This window comes from Linderina pennispora (assembly GCF_002104995.1).
Source record: "Linderina pennispora strain ATCC 12442 chromosome Unknown DL89scaffold_6, whole genome shotgun sequence".
Taxonomy (NCBI): domain Eukaryota; kingdom Fungi; phylum Kickxellomycota; class Kickxellomycetes; order Kickxellales; family Kickxellaceae; genus Linderina; species Linderina pennispora.
Genome location: NW_024468254.1, coordinates 842,861 through 861,545, shown reverse-complemented (window position 1 = coordinate 861,545; position 18,685 = coordinate 842,861). Strand labels below are relative to the sequence as shown.

General features: G+C 51.3%; 7 protein-coding genes across 7 annotated transcripts; 2 read left to right on the top strand and 5 right to left on the bottom strand.

The window, feature by feature from the left end:
- Positions 1–18: 18 nt before the first annotated feature.
- Positions 19–1,006, top strand: DL89DRAFT_267458 (uncharacterized protein). Its single transcript, XM_040887499.1, has 2 exons — positions 19–255; positions 659–1,006. Exons 1-2 carry the CDS (start codon positions 111–113, stop codon positions 931–933), a joined length of 420 nt encoding a protein of 139 aa, XP_040743868.1. The 5' UTR covers positions 19–110; the 3' UTR covers positions 934–1,006.
- A 2,566-nt stretch (positions 1,007–3,572) lies between these two features.
- DL89DRAFT_267454 (glycoside hydrolase) lies at positions 3,573–5,178 on the bottom strand. Its single transcript, XM_040887498.1, has one exon. The coding sequence runs from the start codon at positions 5,060–5,062 to the stop codon at positions 3,677–3,679; it is 1,386 nt and encodes a 461-aa protein (XP_040743867.1). The 5' UTR covers positions 5,063–5,178; the 3' UTR covers positions 3,573–3,676.
- Positions 5,179–6,648: 1,470 nt separating this feature from the next.
- DL89DRAFT_202497 (glycoside hydrolase) lies at positions 6,649–7,755 on the bottom strand (the record flags this gene model as incomplete). Its single annotated transcript, XM_040883999.1, has 1 exon — positions 6,649–7,755. A coding segment is annotated over one exon (1,107 nt), but the record flags the coding sequence as incomplete, so codon positions are not given.
- A 2,697-nt stretch (positions 7,756–10,452) lies between these two features.
- DL89DRAFT_223381 (glycoside hydrolase) lies at positions 10,453–11,340 on the bottom strand (the record flags this gene model as incomplete). The annotated part of the gene is made up of 1 exon (XM_040884636.1): positions 10,453–11,340. A coding segment is annotated over one exon (888 nt), but the record flags the coding sequence as incomplete, so codon positions are not given.
- Positions 11,341–12,283: 943 nt separating this feature from the next.
- DL89DRAFT_267453 (glycoside hydrolase) lies at positions 12,284–14,172 on the bottom strand. Its single transcript, XM_040887497.1, has one exon. It carries the CDS (start codon positions 14,076–14,078, stop codon positions 12,393–12,395), a length of 1,686 nt encoding a protein of 561 aa, XP_040743864.1. The 5' UTR covers positions 14,079–14,172; the 3' UTR covers positions 12,284–12,392.
- A 1,658-nt stretch (positions 14,173–15,830) lies between these two features.
- On the bottom strand, positions 15,831–17,480 carry DL89DRAFT_223484 (uncharacterized protein; the record flags this gene model as incomplete). The annotated part of the gene is made up of 1 exon (XM_040884640.1): positions 15,831–17,480. A coding segment is annotated over one exon (1,650 nt), but the record flags the coding sequence as incomplete, so codon positions are not given.
- Positions 17,481–17,771: 291 nt separating this feature from the next.
- Positions 17,772–18,485, top strand: DL89DRAFT_154124 (uncharacterized protein). The gene has a single exon (XM_040883592.1). It carries the CDS (start codon positions 17,878–17,880, stop codon positions 18,460–18,462), a length of 585 nt encoding a protein of 194 aa, XP_040743862.1. The 5' UTR covers positions 17,772–17,877; the 3' UTR covers positions 18,463–18,485.
- Positions 18,486–18,685: the final 200 nt, after the last annotated feature.

Here is an 18,685-nt window from a genome sequence, read left to right as displayed (position 1 = left end):
TACCAACTGTCTTGCAATTTCTACTCTTTTTCTTCTCTGACCTTTTTTTGCTGAGCAAAGACAAGCTCCCGTGCTACTTGTTGTATTTATCCTCCCAGCCGATAGCGAATATGGTGCTTATGAAGTTTACGACCCCGGAGCGTGTATGCTACGACGACAGCAACACCGACCGCACATTCTTTGTCGTCGCACGGCCTGGAACCACCTCGCAGTGGCGCACCAAGCCCAGCACCAGCCTTGACGACGTTATTCAGTGTAAGTAGAGCCATCCATGTAGCCCCTGGGTGCTGCTATGTAGGAGAGGTCCTGTCTGGCGCTTGAACATGGGGGTGTAGGCAGGGGTGAAGACAGGTGGTCAATCATGTCTGAGCAGCGTCCTCGTGAGAGTGAATGGGGCCACCAGCATTTTTTCGCACTCTTTTCGGCTATCTTTATAGCGCATGCACCCCCGCCTGCTAAGGCTCGGCTCCGTCTGCCTTTCCCTCTCCCTTTTTTGCGCCATTGTGATTCTGTGTAGAGTCATGCCTGACAAACATTTGCTCGCAGCAGCTTGTTTTTTAACGCAACTGACAAGCAGGGGATGGTGGCTCACTACAATCTCCCTGGGCCTCCAGCATTAATCTACTAAACTGCATTTACGTGGGTTTTGTTTACATAGATCATGATGTGTTCAGCTTCCGGCGCGGCTCGGGCGAGATGGCGCGTGTAGCTTCGAATGACGACCTGCAGCAGGCATTCAAAACCACAGACATCGACACGGTCATTAAGAGCGTTTTGGCGGCTGGCGACGTGAAGTGCAGGGAGTTTGAGCTCGACGTCGACACCCAGGCGACCACCGCTGCGAATGCCGCCACCGCCGCTGCCTCAGCTGCCACTGAGAGCATCAGCAACTACGTATCGTCTATTTGGGGCGGCTGGGGTGCGTCCAAGTAGAAAGCTGAACCGGGGGGGGGTGATATTTCTTCAAGCAAGACTCGGTCTTGCACTCTATCGTTTCTTGCTGTCAAAGTGAATGTTCAAATCAAAATCGACTTTTTTTATCACTTGCTCTAGTAGAAAATGCCAGGAGTATGTGCTAGCGCACGTACAGCTCCACTGCACAAAGCACACAGGCAGGAGATCAGTGCTCCTCATCTCTCTCCCACCCTTGTTTAGGTAGCCTGCAGCCACGCAGAAAACAAATGCTGAATGGTGTTTGCGGATGCCACACGCCCTTCAGAGGTTCTTTATGCGACAATAAGGCACACGGCACGCACAGTTTTATTGAAAACAGTTTTAATGGGCAAAATGAAGAGAAAAACCTGCTTGTTGCATTAATTGCTAGACATGTCAGGCGTTTGCAGAGGAGACACTCAACTCAGGCGGAGCCAAGGAGATGTAAATTAGCGGTGGTATTTTGTTGGCCGTGTGTGAAAGAAAGGAAAGATGATGAGTGAAAGGAATCCAAGCAGCGATACTGTTGCGTATACAAAGGAGAGCTTGGGCGATGGAGACAAATATACATGGCGCCTATGGATCGCTTACTTCTAGTAATGCGGCTGCGTTCCGACCTCCTCGAGGCCACCGTCGGTGGTAACAACTACCACCGAAAAGTCAAACTTGACCATTTTTCACACGAATATATGTTTGTGTGGCGGAAGATGCCAGGCTGATGTTCAGGATAGCTCGACAATTGCAGGCTGTACAAGTGGCTGTGGCGCTGCGCTGACTGTGCGGTGCTTGATCGACGAGTTTTTGTAAACGGAAAATTTGTGGTCAGACCTGAACCGTGTTTATTTGGATATACGGAAACTGCGAGATGAGCGCAATGGAAAGGTTGGAAAATAGCAAGGAAAGAAGAAAAGCTTGTGCGTGTCTAGTTTGGGGAGGTGCGCTGTCCCTGGTCAATTTATACGTTCCTCGACAAGAAAAAGCAAATGACCTTGGGACGTGAAATCGACTATTTCAAATTATTTTTGGTTTTTTGGACATGTCATGCCGTGAACGTTTTATAAGAATCGGAATCTCATGTCATCCCCTCCGCTTGCCTCACCCAATTTGACTCAGTACAAGAGTGACAATGATTTTTATTATAATCGGCTGCAGAATGCCTTGAAGTCCAAACATGAACAATGAGGGGGTGGTTCATGGGGTGGGTCTGAGATGGGCAATAAATTGCTCTTCTTCTTCTCAACGCGCTGCAGCACGTATTTGCTGTTACCAAGCTGCTGGCAATCTGTTGTCAGTTGTCGCTCTTTTTTCTTCGGCTGTATGTTGCTGGCATCAGTTTTTCCTATTAATAAACTCTTTACATTTACATCGTCTACATTGCATCACTTGCTATTCAGCTGACCAGGACAAAATACTGGGGTGTACGTCGACGTATTTCACGTCTGAGCAAGGGAACCGATGTGATTTCTAATCTGAGTCCTGCCAATTCTCGGAATTAGCAGGTTAATGACCCCAGTCAAGCGACAGCTACCAGGGCCCCCATTTTCCACATGCCGGCCCTATTTCCTCCCAACGTACCTCCACATCAAGTGTAGGGAGCTCTTTCGCCAGAGTTTGCTACAAGACCATGGACAGAACAATGAGCGTAAAGGGCGATCACCGAGCAAGTGCTTTTACGCGATGCAAGCCATGGTGTGCTGGCTCGCTGAGGTGGAATGAGTACCGTTTTTTGTCCAGGAGCCAATGGGTCTATGGCACCGGCTGCCGGTCCCAACAGGAGGATTGCCAATAGCACTTGCGAATAGACTGGATATGAATGTGCTGTCCGTCCTTCAGCTGAGTGGATTGGCAATGGGGCAATAAAGAGCCATGTTGGTTTCCTGCAGCTATCCACAATACCAGCATGCCACCATGCCGTCTTCAATAGATGCACACCACGACTTTCGCAGGAGTTTACAAGGCTGCCATACCCGAACCGTACCATGCAGAACAAAGTTGCATCAGTAAATCTTATTTTACAAAATGGAGTGAGGACGCTAGACGCCTATTTCAGTGGGCGAGCGGCTGAGAATATCGAGTAAAGATAGTAGGCAAACGCATTCGTGTTTACAATAGATTATACAGCTCAGGGGTTTACCGCTTTAGAGGCTTGGCTCGCCCAACTCCGCCGGAGTGGTTGGAGCGGAGTTCTAATTTTATTTTGCACTACAAATGAGATTTGTGTTGTGTGCGTCCTCATTAATACAATGAGCTTCGCACAATTAGCAATAGCGCACAATTAATGCATCTCAGAATTGAGCGCTCGCATTCAACGTGCAGCGGCTAGAGACATTATTATCGATCCCCCGAATGCCCAAAAATGGCACAATGTTCTTTTCTAACTCTTTGGGTCAATTGCCAGAATAACATGGCTGTTTACAATTGCTCAATGCATCACTCTTTGTGGGTGTTGGGATTTACTGGCAATACCTTCAGGGCGTGCAGGTCCTGCCCCCTATCCAAGCGGGAGTGGATCTCAAAGTACAAAGGGATTGGCGTGGATGCTGGCTGCAAAAGCTGTTCAGATTTTTGTACAATACATGACAAAGAAGGAGACATAAGCCTTGATTAAAATAAAAAGAGCCTGTCAATATCTCTATTGTGCTCATCAACATTAGGTCTACGTGGACATTGCATGTGGGGTTTGCGTAAGGTATCCTTGCATTATATTATGCCTCTTGTAGATGCTAAGCACTTGCAGGCTACATCAGGTGCTAGTGAACTTGGCTGAGCTGGTATCGGGCAGAGCATAATCGCCAGAGAAAGTACCAGTGATCTTGAAGATCGCTGCCATGTTCTTGGCCTTCTCCGCTGCCGGATCAGACTTGATAGTCACAGTGTTGCCACTGACGCTGACAGTACCACGGCTAGACGAGTCCACGGTCTGACCAGCAGGAAGAGTGAACGAAATCGACCAGTGTCCAGAGAAGGCATTCTGCAGGGTCGCCACCTTGACAACAGTCGAGTACTTGTTGTCAACGATGTCACCAGCGACAAACTCAGCACGAGTAGCCACGTTGCCAGCAGCCTTGACAGGCTTGGGACGCAGATTCGGCTTGGTAATCTTGCTGACCTCTACAGGATCAGCACGTCTCTGCAGAATGTTCATCTCATGATCAAGGAGAGCAAGAGCAGAGCGCTTCATTGCTGATCCACAGCTGCCACCCGAATCCAGCATCGAGCGGATTGAGCCAGCAAGTCCACTAGTACGGGCTTGGCTGACATCCCAGGTCATAATTCCACCAAGGCTCGAGTACTTGCTACGAACGTCGCTGTAGATGGTTTGAAGCGTACCAGCATCCACATAACCTGAGCTGGCAGCAGATGGGCCGCCTGGAGCACCAATATAGATCTTGACATTCTTGTTGACCGACACAGTCTTGGCCCAGTTGTCCCAGTCAGCATAGTTGAACCACGAGGGGTAGGCATTGAGACCGCAGTAGTTGTTGTAGAACTGGACGTAGACCATGTCGAACCAAGCATTGTTCATCACGGAACCAAGGTAGGCATCAGGATACGGGCACTGAGGAGCAGCCGCGATGTAGTACTTCTTGCTTGAGTCAGAGGCATAGTGCGAGCGCATGCGGTCAATGAACGCTTTGTACCCAGTCGCACCACCACCTTCGATATCGAGATCAATGCCATCAAGAACGGCATCATCGAACGGACGCTGAGAATCGGTACCCTTGAAGAACTTGTTCCAGACGGTGTCGGCAAAAGTGGTGGCCTCAGAGTCACTCGAAAATCCATAGGCACCCGAAGCGCCACCCATGGAAAGGACGACAGCCTTCCCCTTGGACTGGCACAGCTTAATATCCTTTGCCATATCGGGACAGTGGAGCAGAGTGCTGTCGGGGAAGGTCGTCTCACAGGCATTGGCAAAGTTGAGGAGGAGGTTAGGGAAGCCGTTCATGAACGACAGAACGATGACATCTTCAGTTGCATCCTGGCAGTAGGTGCCGAGGGACTTTTGGTTGCGTGCAGAGTTCTGGCCGTAGTATGAAGCGTAGTTGCTGTTGCAACTAACATCAAATGCTGCAGCACTTGCAAAGACAGCCGTGATGACCATTAGAATACTGGTAGATAGCCTCATAGTTGAGAAGGACGTAGTCAGACAAGCAATGAAGGATTGATGATGAAGGTAATTTGGAGAAACCGGCTCCGAGGTAATTATCGTAGATAATTTTAATACAAGGTATGAAGAAGAAACAGTACGAGGATGCTGGGAAATACCCGAAGGAGGTGAGGAATCTGCTTCCTTTTATATCCAGATGAAGGTATCGAAAAATATGCTCCATATCCAGCAGATTCATGTTGTTTACAAGGAGAAGACCAGCCTATCACCGCTATGAACCATGTGAATTGCCTTCTCACATGTCAACAGCCTAGCGGCACCACTTTGCCCCTCGATATTAAATTTTGGACCGAACCGCGCATAGGTGGCAATGTGACTTGATAGATGCGCGGACATAGCTGCATAGTTGTCTGCCCGATGTCGTCATAATTGCTGGATATAGTCCCCGCCTCTTCAACCGACATGTTGACCGAGCGCAGGCATACCAATGTCCGAGAAATGCAACCTAAATTGGTGGATCATTCGGCATGGAAATCAAGAGCACATGGACAACGGTTTCCGCAAAAGACTATAGTCCAGCTTCCTAGTGTTCATGTCCACACGTCCATCACTCCTTGGTGGTGCATGCATCCATTGAGTATAGCCTGTAGTAGGGTTTAGAGGCACTAGTACTATAGCGACATATTCTGCTTTATATACCTACGACCCGGCAGCCTTCAAGAATCCTGCCCAGCACACAGATTATTGTCTAGTCATGTGTGGTGCTAATTATACAGTGTCGACAAGCACAGGTGGAAAGCTGGGATCATCGACATATATGCACAGTTTGCATGGTGCATATGGTGGATTTACGTGTAGGACTAGAACTAAGCGTAAATTATGACAGGAATTTCCACGTTAAACGACTCTGAAGGCTGGCAGCAATTGTCTTTCTCTCAAACACTTTGAGCTTGCAAAGTGGAAAACCTCATTTGAATCAATTACTTAATAGGTATAAGGATGCGCTTATAATTAGCAATGGCCCACCTCTTGAGTGGACAGAAAAGGGAGTTGGATATATAGTTGCTCTTAAAGATAACAGATGCAGTGTCAGGCAGCATGTACTAGCCAGAGAACATGCCAGTAAGCTTGATGATAGTGGCCATGTTCTTGGCCTTCTCCGCTGCCGGATCAGACTTGATAGTCACGGTGTTGCCGCTGACGCTGACAGTACCACGGCTGGACGAGTCCACAGTCTGACCAGTAGGAAGAGTGAACGAAATTGACCAGTTTCCAGAGAAGGCATTCTTCAGGGTTGCCACCTTGACAACAGTCGAGTACTTGTTGTCAACGATGTCGCCAGCGACAAACTCAGCACGGGTAGCCACGTTGCCAGCAGCCTTGACAGGCTTGGGACGCAGGTTGGGCTTGGTAATCTTGCTGACCTTGACCAGATCCTGGCGCTTGCGCAGGGTGGTGCCTGATACAGAGCAGCCAGTAGTTGGACGGCCATTAGACCAGTCGCAGGTGGCTGTGTTTCCACTGAGGTAGCAGTAAGTCCCCGAAGCGCATGACCGCACGATCCACTTGCCGTTATCGCAGATAGCAAAACTGGAGCCATTGCACCCTTGCTGGTTACCAGTGCAGGCACCACCATTAACCGGGCATGTCCCAGTGGACGTCGATGTAGGCTGAGCAGACGAAGTGGTGCTGGTAGTTGTGATGGGTGTGGCAGTCGAGGATGTGACTGGGGGCTGAGAGGTGGTTGATGTAGTCGATGTACTAATAGGCGGCAGAGTGGAAGATGTTCCACCACCAGGTGAGCTGCAGGAGCCACCTGAGTTGAGCATCGAGCGAATTGAGCCAGCAAGTCCGCTAGCACGACCCTGGCTGACATCCCAGGTCATAATTCCACCAAGGCTCGAGTACTTGCTACGAACATCGTTGTAAATGGTTTGTAGTGTGCTTGCGCTGACATAACCTGAGCTGGCAGCAGATGGGCCGCCTGGAGCGCCAATGAAGATCTTGACATTCTTGTTGACCGACACAGTCTTGGCCCAGTTGTCCCAGTCAGCATAGTTGAACCACGAGGGGTAGGCATTGAGACCGCAGTAGTTGTTGTAGAACTGGACGTAGACCATGTCGAACCAAGCGTTGTTCATCACGGAACCAAGGTAGGCATCAGGATACGGGCACTGGGGAGCAGCCGCGATGTAATACTGCTTACTCGAGTCAGTTGCATAGTATGAACGCATGCGGTCAATGAACGCTTTGTACCCAGTCGCGCCACCACCCTCGATATCGAGATCAATGCCATCAAGAACAGCATCATCGAACGGACGCTGAGAATCGGTACCCTTGAAGAACTTGTTCCAGACGGTGTCAGCAAAGGCGGTAGCCTGTGCATCGCTGGAAAATCCATAGGCGCCCGAAGCGCCACCCATGGAAAGGACGACAGCCTTACCCTGAGATTGGCAGTACTTGATATCAGCAGCCATGCTAGGGCAATGCAGCAGAGTGCTGCCAGGGAAGGTCGTCTCACAGGCATTGGCAAAGTTGAGGAGGATGTTAGGGAAACCGTTCATGAAGGCAAGAACAATGACATCTTCAGTCGCATCCTGGCAGTAGGTGCCGAGGGACTTCTGGGATCCAGCAGAGTTCTGGCCGTAGTATGAGGCGTAGTTGCTGTTACAGTTGACGTTGAACGCCACAGCGCTAGATGCTAGCGACAACGCGAGTAAGCTGGCTGGAATCTTCATTTAGAAGTAGTTGCAGGCAGGAAAGCGTAATAAGACTGATGGCGGGAAATGGCGATTGAGACCGGCTCAAGATATTAAAATAAGGGAGTTACCAAAGTGCGGTTGATGTTGGAAATAATGATGGAAGCGAAGCCAACAATGATCCGTTTTATAGCATTTCTAGTGGCATTTTTTCCTCTACTTGGAATATATTTCGATGAAGCACCAGCCTGGATAGTAAGGTTGAAGTGTGCTTCGGGGCATTTCTGTTATTTTCTTCATTATTTTGTTTCTTGTTCAAGCTTGTTTTGAACAACCTTAGACCAAACAAATAAGTTGGATTTTAGCCAGATGCTCGAGAGCACGTAAGGAAGGGGAGCATACCTCACCTTCAAGCTTGACGGACCGGAGAAGGTTGATCACAGGGGAACCTGCCTGACCGCGGAGCATGTGCAGTCAGATGACTAGCACACATTTGATTTTGCAAAGCTGGCTTCCAACAGCTTTTGCTGGTATGGTCTTGCAAGTATGCTGCTGCTACTGCTGAATTCTCCATGTACCAGCATTTGTTCCATCAATGCAAATGAGTGAGTAGCGGCAGACGGCGCTTCGGGCTGTCTAGCATTAATAGCATTTATGCAGCAAAGCAATCGATTGAATGTGAAGTATGCTTGGTTCGAGTAGAAGGTGCATGCATCGACCAGGGCACGAGCAAGACTGGAACCAGAACACTGATGGACAGGTCCGTAGTTTGCAAATACGGTTAGTTGATGCAGTTGCAAATGGGACCGAGTAGCATATTTTATGGCTGTTTCCCTCTTGGCTTGTTTGTTTTCTGTCTAGCACTTGGTATAATTCCTTCTCACACGGCTGTGCCGGCCAATATCCTGATTGGTTGGTGTGGCTATTTAATTGAACCAATGAGTAGAGCTACAATGAAAAGGTACTTGCCGCCTTGATTTATGACAAGCGAGGGGAAGCTCTTGCCGGCATCTGCTCTGCTGCCAGCGCTTGCTGTAGCTATAGCATGTCCTTCCAGCCACCACACACTCTCCACCGCATCTCAGTGCCAATTTTGGAATTCGGCAGCACATCATGCAGCAGGTGCAGCCCCAATATGTATGAGTATGCACTTTGTGATGTGCATGTATTAAGTTTAGGTCACACTGCCCACCATGCGGACGGGCATATGCAGATGCCGAGCCATACCAAAAGTTGGTTTGGGATGCATCAAAATGGGCCGCGGTTCGGTGGCTAGTGCATGTGATGCAGAAGATGAGAAAAGTATATATAAATTGATTACAGGAATTTTCAGCTACTGGTAAAGATGGCCGAGGAAGTATCTGGTAGTACATAGTCTCCAGTGAATGACCCGGTAATCTTGAAAGTCGCAGCCATGTTCTTTGGCTCCTCTGCGACTGGATTAGATGTGATTGTCACGGTGCTGTTGGCGACGTTGAGATTGCCACGGCTGGTCCACTCGACGGTCTGGTTGGCAGGCAGTGTGAACGCAATCGACCAATTCCCAGAGAAGGGGCTCCAAAGGGTAGATACCTTTACGACAGTGGAGTATGTGCTGTTTGTGAGATCGCCAGCAACAAACTCGATGCGGGTTGAGACATTGCCTTCGACCAGGAGAGGTTTTGGCAGCAGGTATGGCACAGTAAGTGCTTCCACCTTAGCCTCATCCAAGCGCTTGTGCAAGGGGTTGGATGAGATTGCACAAGTATCTGTAGGACGCCCATTAGCCCAATCACACATCGCAGTGTTACCGTTCATGAAGCAGAAAGTTCCTGAGGCGCACGGGCGAACCGCCCAGCGGCCGTTATCGCAAACAGCAAAGGCCTGTCCACTGCACCCTTGCTGGCCTGCAGAGCACTTACCACCGCTAACAGGACAATCACTGCTGTTTGTAGGTGATGGCTCTGCTGTGGAAGAAGAGCCGGATGTGGCACTGGTGCTGGCGCTGGTACTGCCAGCAGGGATTGATGAAGTTGGCGTCTGGGAAGTAGTCATCGAGGCATCGGGCATCGAAGATGTGATGGAGCTTGCCATAGGTGTAGAGGTTGATGAACTCTGCTGAGTGGGCAACAGCGTGTCATGTGTGATGGTCGATGGTGCCGATGACGATGGGAGCTCGGATGCGGCCGGTGATGTAGTAGATGCAGTAGATTCAGGGGTAGCTGCAGTAGTGGTAGTAAACGCGCCACCCGGCAATTCGCACCTGTCTGTTGGGCGACCATTAGACCAGTCACACATGGCCACACCGCTGTGAAGATAACAGTATGTTCCAGCAACACACGCACGAACCACCCACCTCCCATTGTCACACATGGCATAGTTAGATCCGGCGCATCCTTGCTGGGTTCCGGTGCACGGGGCGCCATTAACAGGGCAATCGCTGCCGATGGTAGGGGATGGGCCAGCTGAGGACGAAGCGGTGGAAGTGGTACTCAGAGCTGAAGACGTTTCAGATTGTGAGGACCCAATAGCCGAACTCTCAGTGAACGACGAAAAGGCAGGAATACTGGAAGTATAAGTAGCAATGGTAGGGCCACTTGATGCAGCTGAGGTAGTAGTCATACTAGCTGTAGCCGAGGTAATGTCCAAGGTGCTGGAGGTGGTGGATCCGCCACCCGGTGAATCGCAGCTTCCACTAGCATCAAGCATAGAGCGAATAGAAGAAGCAATACTGTTAGTACGCGCTTGGCTGATATCCCAGGTCATAATTCCACCAAGGCTTGGGTACTTGCTACGAACGTCGTTGTAGATGGTCTGCAGCGTGCTTGCATCAACATAGCCCGAACCAGCAGCCGAAGGAGATCCAGGGGCACCAATGAAGATTTTGACGTCCTTGTTAACAGCACTGTTCTTGGCCCAGTTGTCCCAGTCGCCAAAGTTGAACCAGGTCGGGTATGCGTTGAGGCCGCAGTAGTTGTTGTAGAATTGCACGAATACCATGTCGAACCAAGCTGAGTTCAAGGCCGATCCGATCCATGCATCAGGGAACGGGCACTGAGGAGCAGCCGCGATGTAATACTCCTTGCTTGGATCTGACGCATAGTGTGAGCGCAGCTGGTTGATGAAAGCTGCATATCCATAGGTGCTACCACCCTCAATATCGAGATCAATGCCATCAAGAACAGCATCATCGAACGGACGCTGAGAATCGGTACCCTTGAAAAACTTGTTCCAGACGGTGTCGGCAAAGGCAGCAGCCTCAGAGTCACTCGAAAATCCGTAGGCACCCGAGGCACCACCCATGGAAAGGACGACAGCCTTACCCTGAGATTGGCAGTACTTGATATCAGCAGCCATGCTAGGGCAATGCAGCAGAGTGCTGCCAGGGAAGGTCGTCTCACAGGCATTGGCAAAGTTGAGGAGGACGTTAGGGAAGCTGTTCATGAACGACAGGACGATGACATCCTCAGTCGCATCCTGGCAGTAGGTGCCGAGGGACTTCTGGGATCCAGCAGAGTTCTGGCCGTAGTATGAAACGTAGTTGCTATTACAGTTGATATTAAAGGCAGCTGCAACTGCTGTGAGGGCAGCAGGAATTATACAAGACGAGACTTTCATTGTGCAGCGAGGTATGTGAGGTGATGGCCAGAAGATAGGGAATATGAAAGTTGTGAGTCCATGATGACATGGAGAATGCAGCAATGCGCGATCAATATATAAGGCGTTTAGGAGCGGATCCATTATCTCCTGGGTGAGTGGCAGTCCACCTGGAACCGGCACGAGTGAGGCTTTCTGGCCTAACATAACTACTAATCAGCACTATGTATTCGACCTCTCCAATTGTAGCAAGACAAGTGCGTTGTTAACCTGTATAGTCTTGCCTGCCCTGTCTTGACCATCGTGGCTCTATCGCTTGTGAGAGGTTTAGAAAGGTGCGATTGTATTCATACCTGGATTCCTAAGACAATAGTCCTGCTGTGATCTGCAATTGTTGTACATGCACTGAGACTAGTCTCCAAACTCTTGCACTCGGGCAGCTAATAGTCGGAAATTGCCAGTCAGCTAACATGAAACCGGATAGGGGTTGCAGATAGATGAGACCGCATAAAATAATCAAGCAGCTTTCCAAAACCTGGTTCCGCTGAACCTATCCCAGACTGCCATTACAAGGTTGCACAGTCCTGATTCCAACACAAATGGTAGGGGGCCGGAGGTGTAGTGCGGAACAGCTTTGAAGTACGCATGGGGAAAATAGCTGCAGAGATAAAGTCCTGCCACCAAATATCCGCAGCCCGTTGTCGCCACTGGTCTAATACATGAATCCTAGTGACCACCCCGAGATCACCCCGTCCTTGGCACAGCCATATGTGTAAACCAATCTTCCACTCTGCTAGGCCAGTATGCAGTCTAATCGCCTCCTCAACCACGCAGCCTGCCTAGCATTACAGCAATGCATTATTCTATTCACAATGTGCCCGTGTGATCAACCTAAATGAATCTGATATCATGTGGAAGGCCATGCACCCACATCAAATATACACGCTTGCTCACGTGCCTCCTCTTATCAGTCACATTCGTGAGCACAAATAATCTTGGCGAGATATATTGAGCAGGAGCCTTGTAAATGTGCAACATTGTTTTCAACGGAAGTTGAGTCGGAAAAAAGGCGCTTAGCTGCTGGTGAACTTGGCCGAGCCGGTGTCGGGCAGAACATAATCGCCAGAGAAAGTACCAGTGATCTTGAAGATCGCTGCCATGTTCTTGGCCTTCTCCGCTGCCGGATCAGACTTGATAGTCACAGTGTTGCCGCTCACGCTGACAGTACCACGGCTGGACGTGTCCACGGTCTGACCAGCAGGAAGAGTGAACGAAATCGACCAGTTTCCAGAGAAGGCATTCTGCAGGGTCGCCACCTTGACAACAGTCGAGTACTTGTTGTCAACGATGTCGCCAGCGACAAACTCAGCACGGGTAGCCACGTTGCCAGCAGCCTTGACAGGCTTGGGACGCAGGTTGGGCTTGGTAATCTTGCTGACCTTGACCAGATCCTGGCGCTTGCGCAGGGTGGTGCCTGATACAGAGCAGCCAGTAGTTGGACGGCCATTAGACCAGTCGCAGGTAGCCGTGTTTCCACTGAGGTAGCAGTAAGTTCCTGAAGCGCACGACTGTACGATCCACTTGCCGTTGTTGCAGATAGCAAAGCTGGAGCCACTGCATCCTTGCTGGTTACCAGTGCAGGGACCGCCATTAACCGGGCATATCGGAAGTGACGTCGATGTAGGCTGAGCAGACGAAGTGGTGCTGGTGCTGGTGCTGGTGCTGGTGCTGGTGCTGGTGCTGGGTGCAGGAGTCGAGGTGGCAGTCTTGGTAGAAGTCGTAGTAGGGGTCAGAGTGGAGGTACCGCCACCAGGCGAGCCACAGGTGCCACCGCTATTGAGGAACGCCCGGATAGCTGGGCCTAGACCACTAGTGCGATGCTGGCTGATATCCCAGGTCATAATTCCACCAAGGCTCGAGTACTTGCTACGAACATCGTTGTAAATGTTCTGTAGCGTGCCTGCGCTGACATAACCTGAGCTGGCACCAGACGGGCCGCCTGGAGCACCAATATAGATCTTGACATTCTTGTTGACCGACACAGTCTTGGCCCAGTTGTCCCAGTCAGCATAGTTGAACCACGAGGGGTAGGCATTGAGACCGCAGTAGTTGTTGTAGAACTGGACGTAGACCATGTCGAACCAAGCGTTGTTCATCACGGAACCAAGGTAGGCATCAGGATACGGGCACTGGGGAGCAGCCGCGATGTAGTACTTCTTGCTTGAGTCAGAGGCATAGTGCGAGCGCATGCGGTCAATGAACGCCTTGTACCCAGTTGCGCCACCACCCTCGATATCGAGATCAATGCCATCAAGAACAGCATCATCGAACGGACGCTGATCGGCTGTACCCTTGAAGAACATATTCCAAACAGTATCAGCAAAGGTGGTAGCCTGTGCATCGCTGGAGAATCCATAGGAACCCGCGGCACCACCCATGGAAAGGACGACAGCCTTCCCCTTGGACTGGCAGTACTTGATATCAGCAGCCATGTTCGGGCAATGCAGCAGAGTGCTGCCAGGGAAGGTCGTCTCACAGGCATTGGCAAAGTTGAGGAGGACGTTAGGGAAACCGTTCATGAAGGCAAGAACGATAAGATCCTCAGTCGCGTCCTGGCAGTAGGTGCCGAGGGACTGCTGGGTGCGCGCAGAGTTCTGACCATAGTATGAAACAAAGTTATTGTTGCAGGTGACGTCAAAGGCTGCGGCGCTCCCGGCTGCAACCGCGATGGTAGCGAGGATTCCAGTTGAGAGCTTCATCCTTATTAAGAGTATGACGGAGGTCTATTAGAGAGCCAGCTCTTTGGATTATAACAGATGTTATCGAAGAAAGTGAGATGGGAATCTAGAGAGGCTTGGTTGTTGTTGGCTGGGAGTTAGTCAGCCCGAGACTGGTGCCTTTTATATCCTGCCGGGATGCGAACGCCGTGGAGGGCGGGAAGAGGCATGACAACGATGTGAAAAACACCAGTATACGTGACGCCCTCTTTCTGCCAACTGCGTTGTAGGATCATTAGCGGCCGGTATGTGACAGGGCACGAGGTATGCCGCCACCTTTCTTTTTTTTTTTTTCAGACACTCCATTCTCCCTAGAATTTGTCCGCATCAAATGTCTTGGCTGCAACGAGTAGCTTGTTGCATCCAGATCAATAAACAGATACATACCAGTTCTTTGTATGTTTCAGCAACTGCGGGAGTAGATCCTAGTGCCGACAGCAAGCGGTCCGGGTTCAGCTGTTGAGATTGGCAACAACGTGATTCAGAATGCATGCAAGAAATAAATGCACGCAAAGCGGTTTATGCTTGTTCGCAATAAGAAAGCGGGTAGTGAATCCCCTCAGGCATGTGTACCTGCTGTTCCACTTTTGGAAAGAGCCAGGAGAATGTTATGAGCCCGAAGGTTTCTTTTAGGGACCGAAGCAGGTTTCGGACCATTTCGTGGACGGACTTGATACGCAGAATGTTCTTGAGTACATGCATGGCGGGGCTCCCGAAATTGCCAACGTGACTACCCCGATGCATAGGTTTTCTAGAATGCTTGGTCTAGCATTAATCAATAGGTAAATAAGCTGCTGGTGCACTTCGCCAAAGCATATAGCGCATGTCCATTTGCGCGCTGCATATCTACATATGCGATTTGAAAGGGAAAGCACGTACTCTTTTTGCCAAGCGTTATGTGAAAAGTATATTGCTGCTGAGCATTCACGCATCCTGGAGCATGTGCTTCGCGCAGCCCGCTCCAAGGAGTACCGAGAAAAGCTGCGAGAAACCAGAATTCAACAAGAAAAGGTAAATCGCTTCCCACGTCTACAAACAAGTCAAACCGTTCTAATCCTCTGTTTAATGTCGGGAAAAGCCTCCACAAACAAGCAATTACCGGTTCTATTGTTATCTCCAATTTGCAGCAGTCTAGTCCATGAACTTGCTCAGACCCGCCTCGAACGCCAGCGTGACAGGAATGACAGACCATCCCTGAGGGCAATTTAGCGGAAGATCCGCATTGTGTTCGCCGAAAACCACCTTGAGCATGGCATTGGACTGCACCGCCTTCGCGTCCTTGGCGACACACAGTGTGATGTGTGGAACTGCATTGATAGCCCGCAGCGTTGTCTCCGAGCCATTGCCCGCGACAATCGCCTTAGGAACAGATGCCTGGGTGGCCATACGCTTGACCCGAAGTGCCATCACATTGCCATCGCACACAATGTAGTCGGCAGTGCACGAAACCGACACGGGCTTCTTCTGAGCAGACAGCTGGTGGTAGGCATCATAAATCTCCTTGCCAGCCCGCTTGGTATCCCCAATATGTGCCAGAGTGATGTGCTTCGGCCGGTCGTGGCCACCAGACTCCAAAAGTTGCCTGCAGAGAGCCCAGTCGGCGCTGGGGTTCTTTTCCATATACCCGTGGAGCCAATCGTCGATATTCACATCGTTCGGGGTCAAGCCAAGGAACACCGGCTTGCGCTCCTTGTTTTTCACCTTACCCACCACCTTTTTCACAGTGGGCTTAAACGTGAGAGCCTCGTTCAGCGCCGCGTCGATTTCATCCTCGCTCGGCCTCTGCAGCATCTCCGGGAACATCTCACACATGGTGTCGATGACTGCGCGCAAATTTGTGCTTGAGTCAGCCATCGGATCCAGCTCAATGACGTGCTCAATCAGTCCGTCCGCCTCAGAATCAGCATCAATGGGTCGGAACTCGCGCACGAAATTTCGCATGATGCTGCGGAACTGCGGCGTACCCTTGGGCGTCAGCGACTGGTGCCCCTCGCCACGCGCAATGACGCGGTTGGATGTGTTTTGCAGAATCCTGTCGGCTGGAGCATCCTCATGGCTCCACTGCATGGCCACGATCCGGCAGTTGGGCAGCTCCTCGCGAATGGCCTCGGTCAGCGACTGGCGCAGCACCGGCATGTGGTTGTTGCGGTCGGCCACCACAAAGTCATGGCTGTCAAACTCGTTCAGGATTGCGCGATGGAAGGCGCCCCGCGCGTTTTTCTTGGCAGTGATGTTGTCGTTCTGCACGTGACCGAATCCGAACAGCCTGGATAGCGCCAGCGACACCGTAGTCTTGCCGCAGCCGATAGTGGCCACGGGCACCAGAAGCACAGACTTTCGGCCGCCCACAGCCTCAAACACATCGGCGTCGGAGCCACCGGATCTGCGGTGAGCCTCGAGGAAGCGTGTGCGCGCAGCAATGATGCCCTGCTGCTTGCCAAAGCTCTCAAACTGCTCCGGATGCTCCTTGATCTGATTTTTGACCCACGCCGCATAGAGCTTGCTTAGGGCATATGAGGTGCGGTACGGCTTGTCATGCAGTATGCGGTTGGTGATCTCGCGCCACTCACGAAACATCAGATATGGCTCGTCGTACTTTATCTTGAACATAAACGGACGCTCGCTGTCATGCATCCTGCACCGCACAACGAATCCCTCGATGGCCCGGCCATCCAGCACCCGGTCGTTGCGCACCTTGTCAGCCATGGCGCGGGCCTCCCCGATAGTGTCGAATACAAAATACTTTGTCTCCATAAACCCAAACTCCCTGGCTACCCTGGTCACCTCCTCGCTGGGCCACGTCCACAGGTCAACAGAGTTGCGGTTGATCCCGTGCAAATACAGCCCGCGCATCCGCTCGGGGTACTCGAGGATATGCTCCTCGAACGAATCGTCGCACAGCTCAAACACCGCGGTCGCGTTGTTCTCGGCCAGGAACGCTGCGAATTCCTCAGGCGTCCGGTTGGCCCGCTCCAGATGCCGGTGCATCCACTGCATGCCAACTTCAGCATGCGGGACGTTGACCGAATGCTTGCTTGTTACCAGCAGGCTTTTGCCGTCGTTAAGCCCGGCGGCAAGGTTCAGGCACCCGTTCTCCTTGACCGTCAGCTCGTACGGTCCGCGCGTGTTCGCCTCGATCCACCCCCACTTTGTCTGTTTCACTTCACCCACATTGAAGAACTTGTTGTACCCGCGCGCAACAATTGTCTTGTTGTCAGTGCCGGTGGTGAATAGGCCGCGCGCCTGCGTTGGCAGGGGACACGGGTCCTTCTTGTACAGGAACTCTGTGCACTTCCAGCTCGCCAGCTCACTGCCCTGATAGTCGTGCTTGGTGCTGCGCACAATACGCTTGGAGGCTGGCGTCACTGAGGCTAGCTCCTCCATCTTTTTCATTAGCTGCCGGACCTCATACTGTTCCTCCTCCAAAGCGAGTCCGAAAATTGTGTCGTCCTTTGTGCGGTCCATGGTGTGTGGGATAGATAGGGAGATAGCGCGTCTAGAGTGTCCAGCTGGCTGTTGTATGGGCTTAAGTAGATGGTGAAATCCTTGCCGCAGCAGCAAACCGCGCATTTACAACAGCGAAAAATGGAATACTATTGAAGAAAACACTGAAAACAGCGAGAAAAAAAAGCTATTCACAAGCAAACCAAAACTGCGGTCCCTTAATTTCTTACTGTCAGCTCGGCTCACTGGTGAGCTAGAACCCGGGATACGTCACCGCTCAGGTCGACGCCAAAGCATTCCTGCTCTGCTCCTTGCCACAATTTAGACACTAGTTACAATGACAACCCCACTGCAGCACACGCAAGAACTACTGAAGCAAAAGGATGCCCTCGAGAGCGAGCTGCGAGACCTCGAGTTACAGCTACGCACCCACGGCGTGACCCGCACAGAAGCACTGGTGGATACGGACGGGTTTCCCCGCGCCGACATCGATGTCACCAGCATCCGGCAGATCCGCACCTCGCTCATATACAAGCAAAACGACCTGAAGGCACTCATGGCCGAAATAGAAGCCTCGCTGCTGGTCCTGCACCAAAACACAAGATCCGAGCCCAGCGAGTCAGCAGATCCCCCACGCCGCCGTGCGTTTGCGCGGGTCAATACAATTGCGCCCAATTCGCCTGCAGCAGATGCCGGACTGAAGGTGGGAGATGCCATTATCAGCTTTGGATCGGCCAATGCACTTAACCATGAGAGGCTGCAGCGGCTCGCGAGAATTTGCTCAGAGAGCGAGGGGCTCGAGGTCGGCGTGCAGGTGGAGAGGGTTGTCGATGGGCGGCCCACCGTGGTGAACCTGATGCTGACGCCCAGGCGCGGGTGGGGCGGCGCCGGCCTTCTTGGCTGCCATGTTGTGCCAATCTAACATTTGATAAAAAGGTCTTGGCAACAACAATGTCTGATATAGGACATTTATATGGAGGCGGAAACTGAATGGTAAAACAGGGCAGGATGCCCAGGTAACAGGTTTTTTTTACATGACTCGCCCTTCATGGCCGTGCTTTTTGGACATGGGGTCAGCAGGGGGTCATTGTATTTGTAAGCCACTGAACGAATTTCCATGCAATTCTCTTGCCCGGTGACTGCAT

What these genes read in the sequence shown, in the direction of transcription:
- DL89DRAFT_267458 (XM_040887499.1), top strand. Translation starts at nt 111, where the DNA reads ATGGTGCTTATGAAGTTTACGACCCCGGAGCGTGTATGCTACGACGAC. An exon ending in CCTTGACGACGTTATTCAGT is followed by an intron (nt 256 to 658) that starts GTAAGTAGAGCC and finishes TTGTTTACATAG; the next exon opens with ATCATGATGTGTTCAGCTTC.
- DL89DRAFT_267453 (XM_040887497.1), bottom strand. Translation starts at nt 14,078, where the DNA reads ATGAAGCTCTCAACTGGAATCCTCGCTACCATCGCGGTTGCAGCCGGG.
- DL89DRAFT_267454 (XM_040887498.1), bottom strand. Translation starts at nt 5,062, where the DNA reads ATGAGGCTATCTACCAGTATTCTAATGGTCATCACGGCTGTCTTTGCA.
- DL89DRAFT_154124 (XM_040883592.1), top strand. Translation starts at nt 17,878, where the DNA reads ATGACAACCCCACTGCAGCACACGCAAGAACTACTGAAGCAAAAGGAT.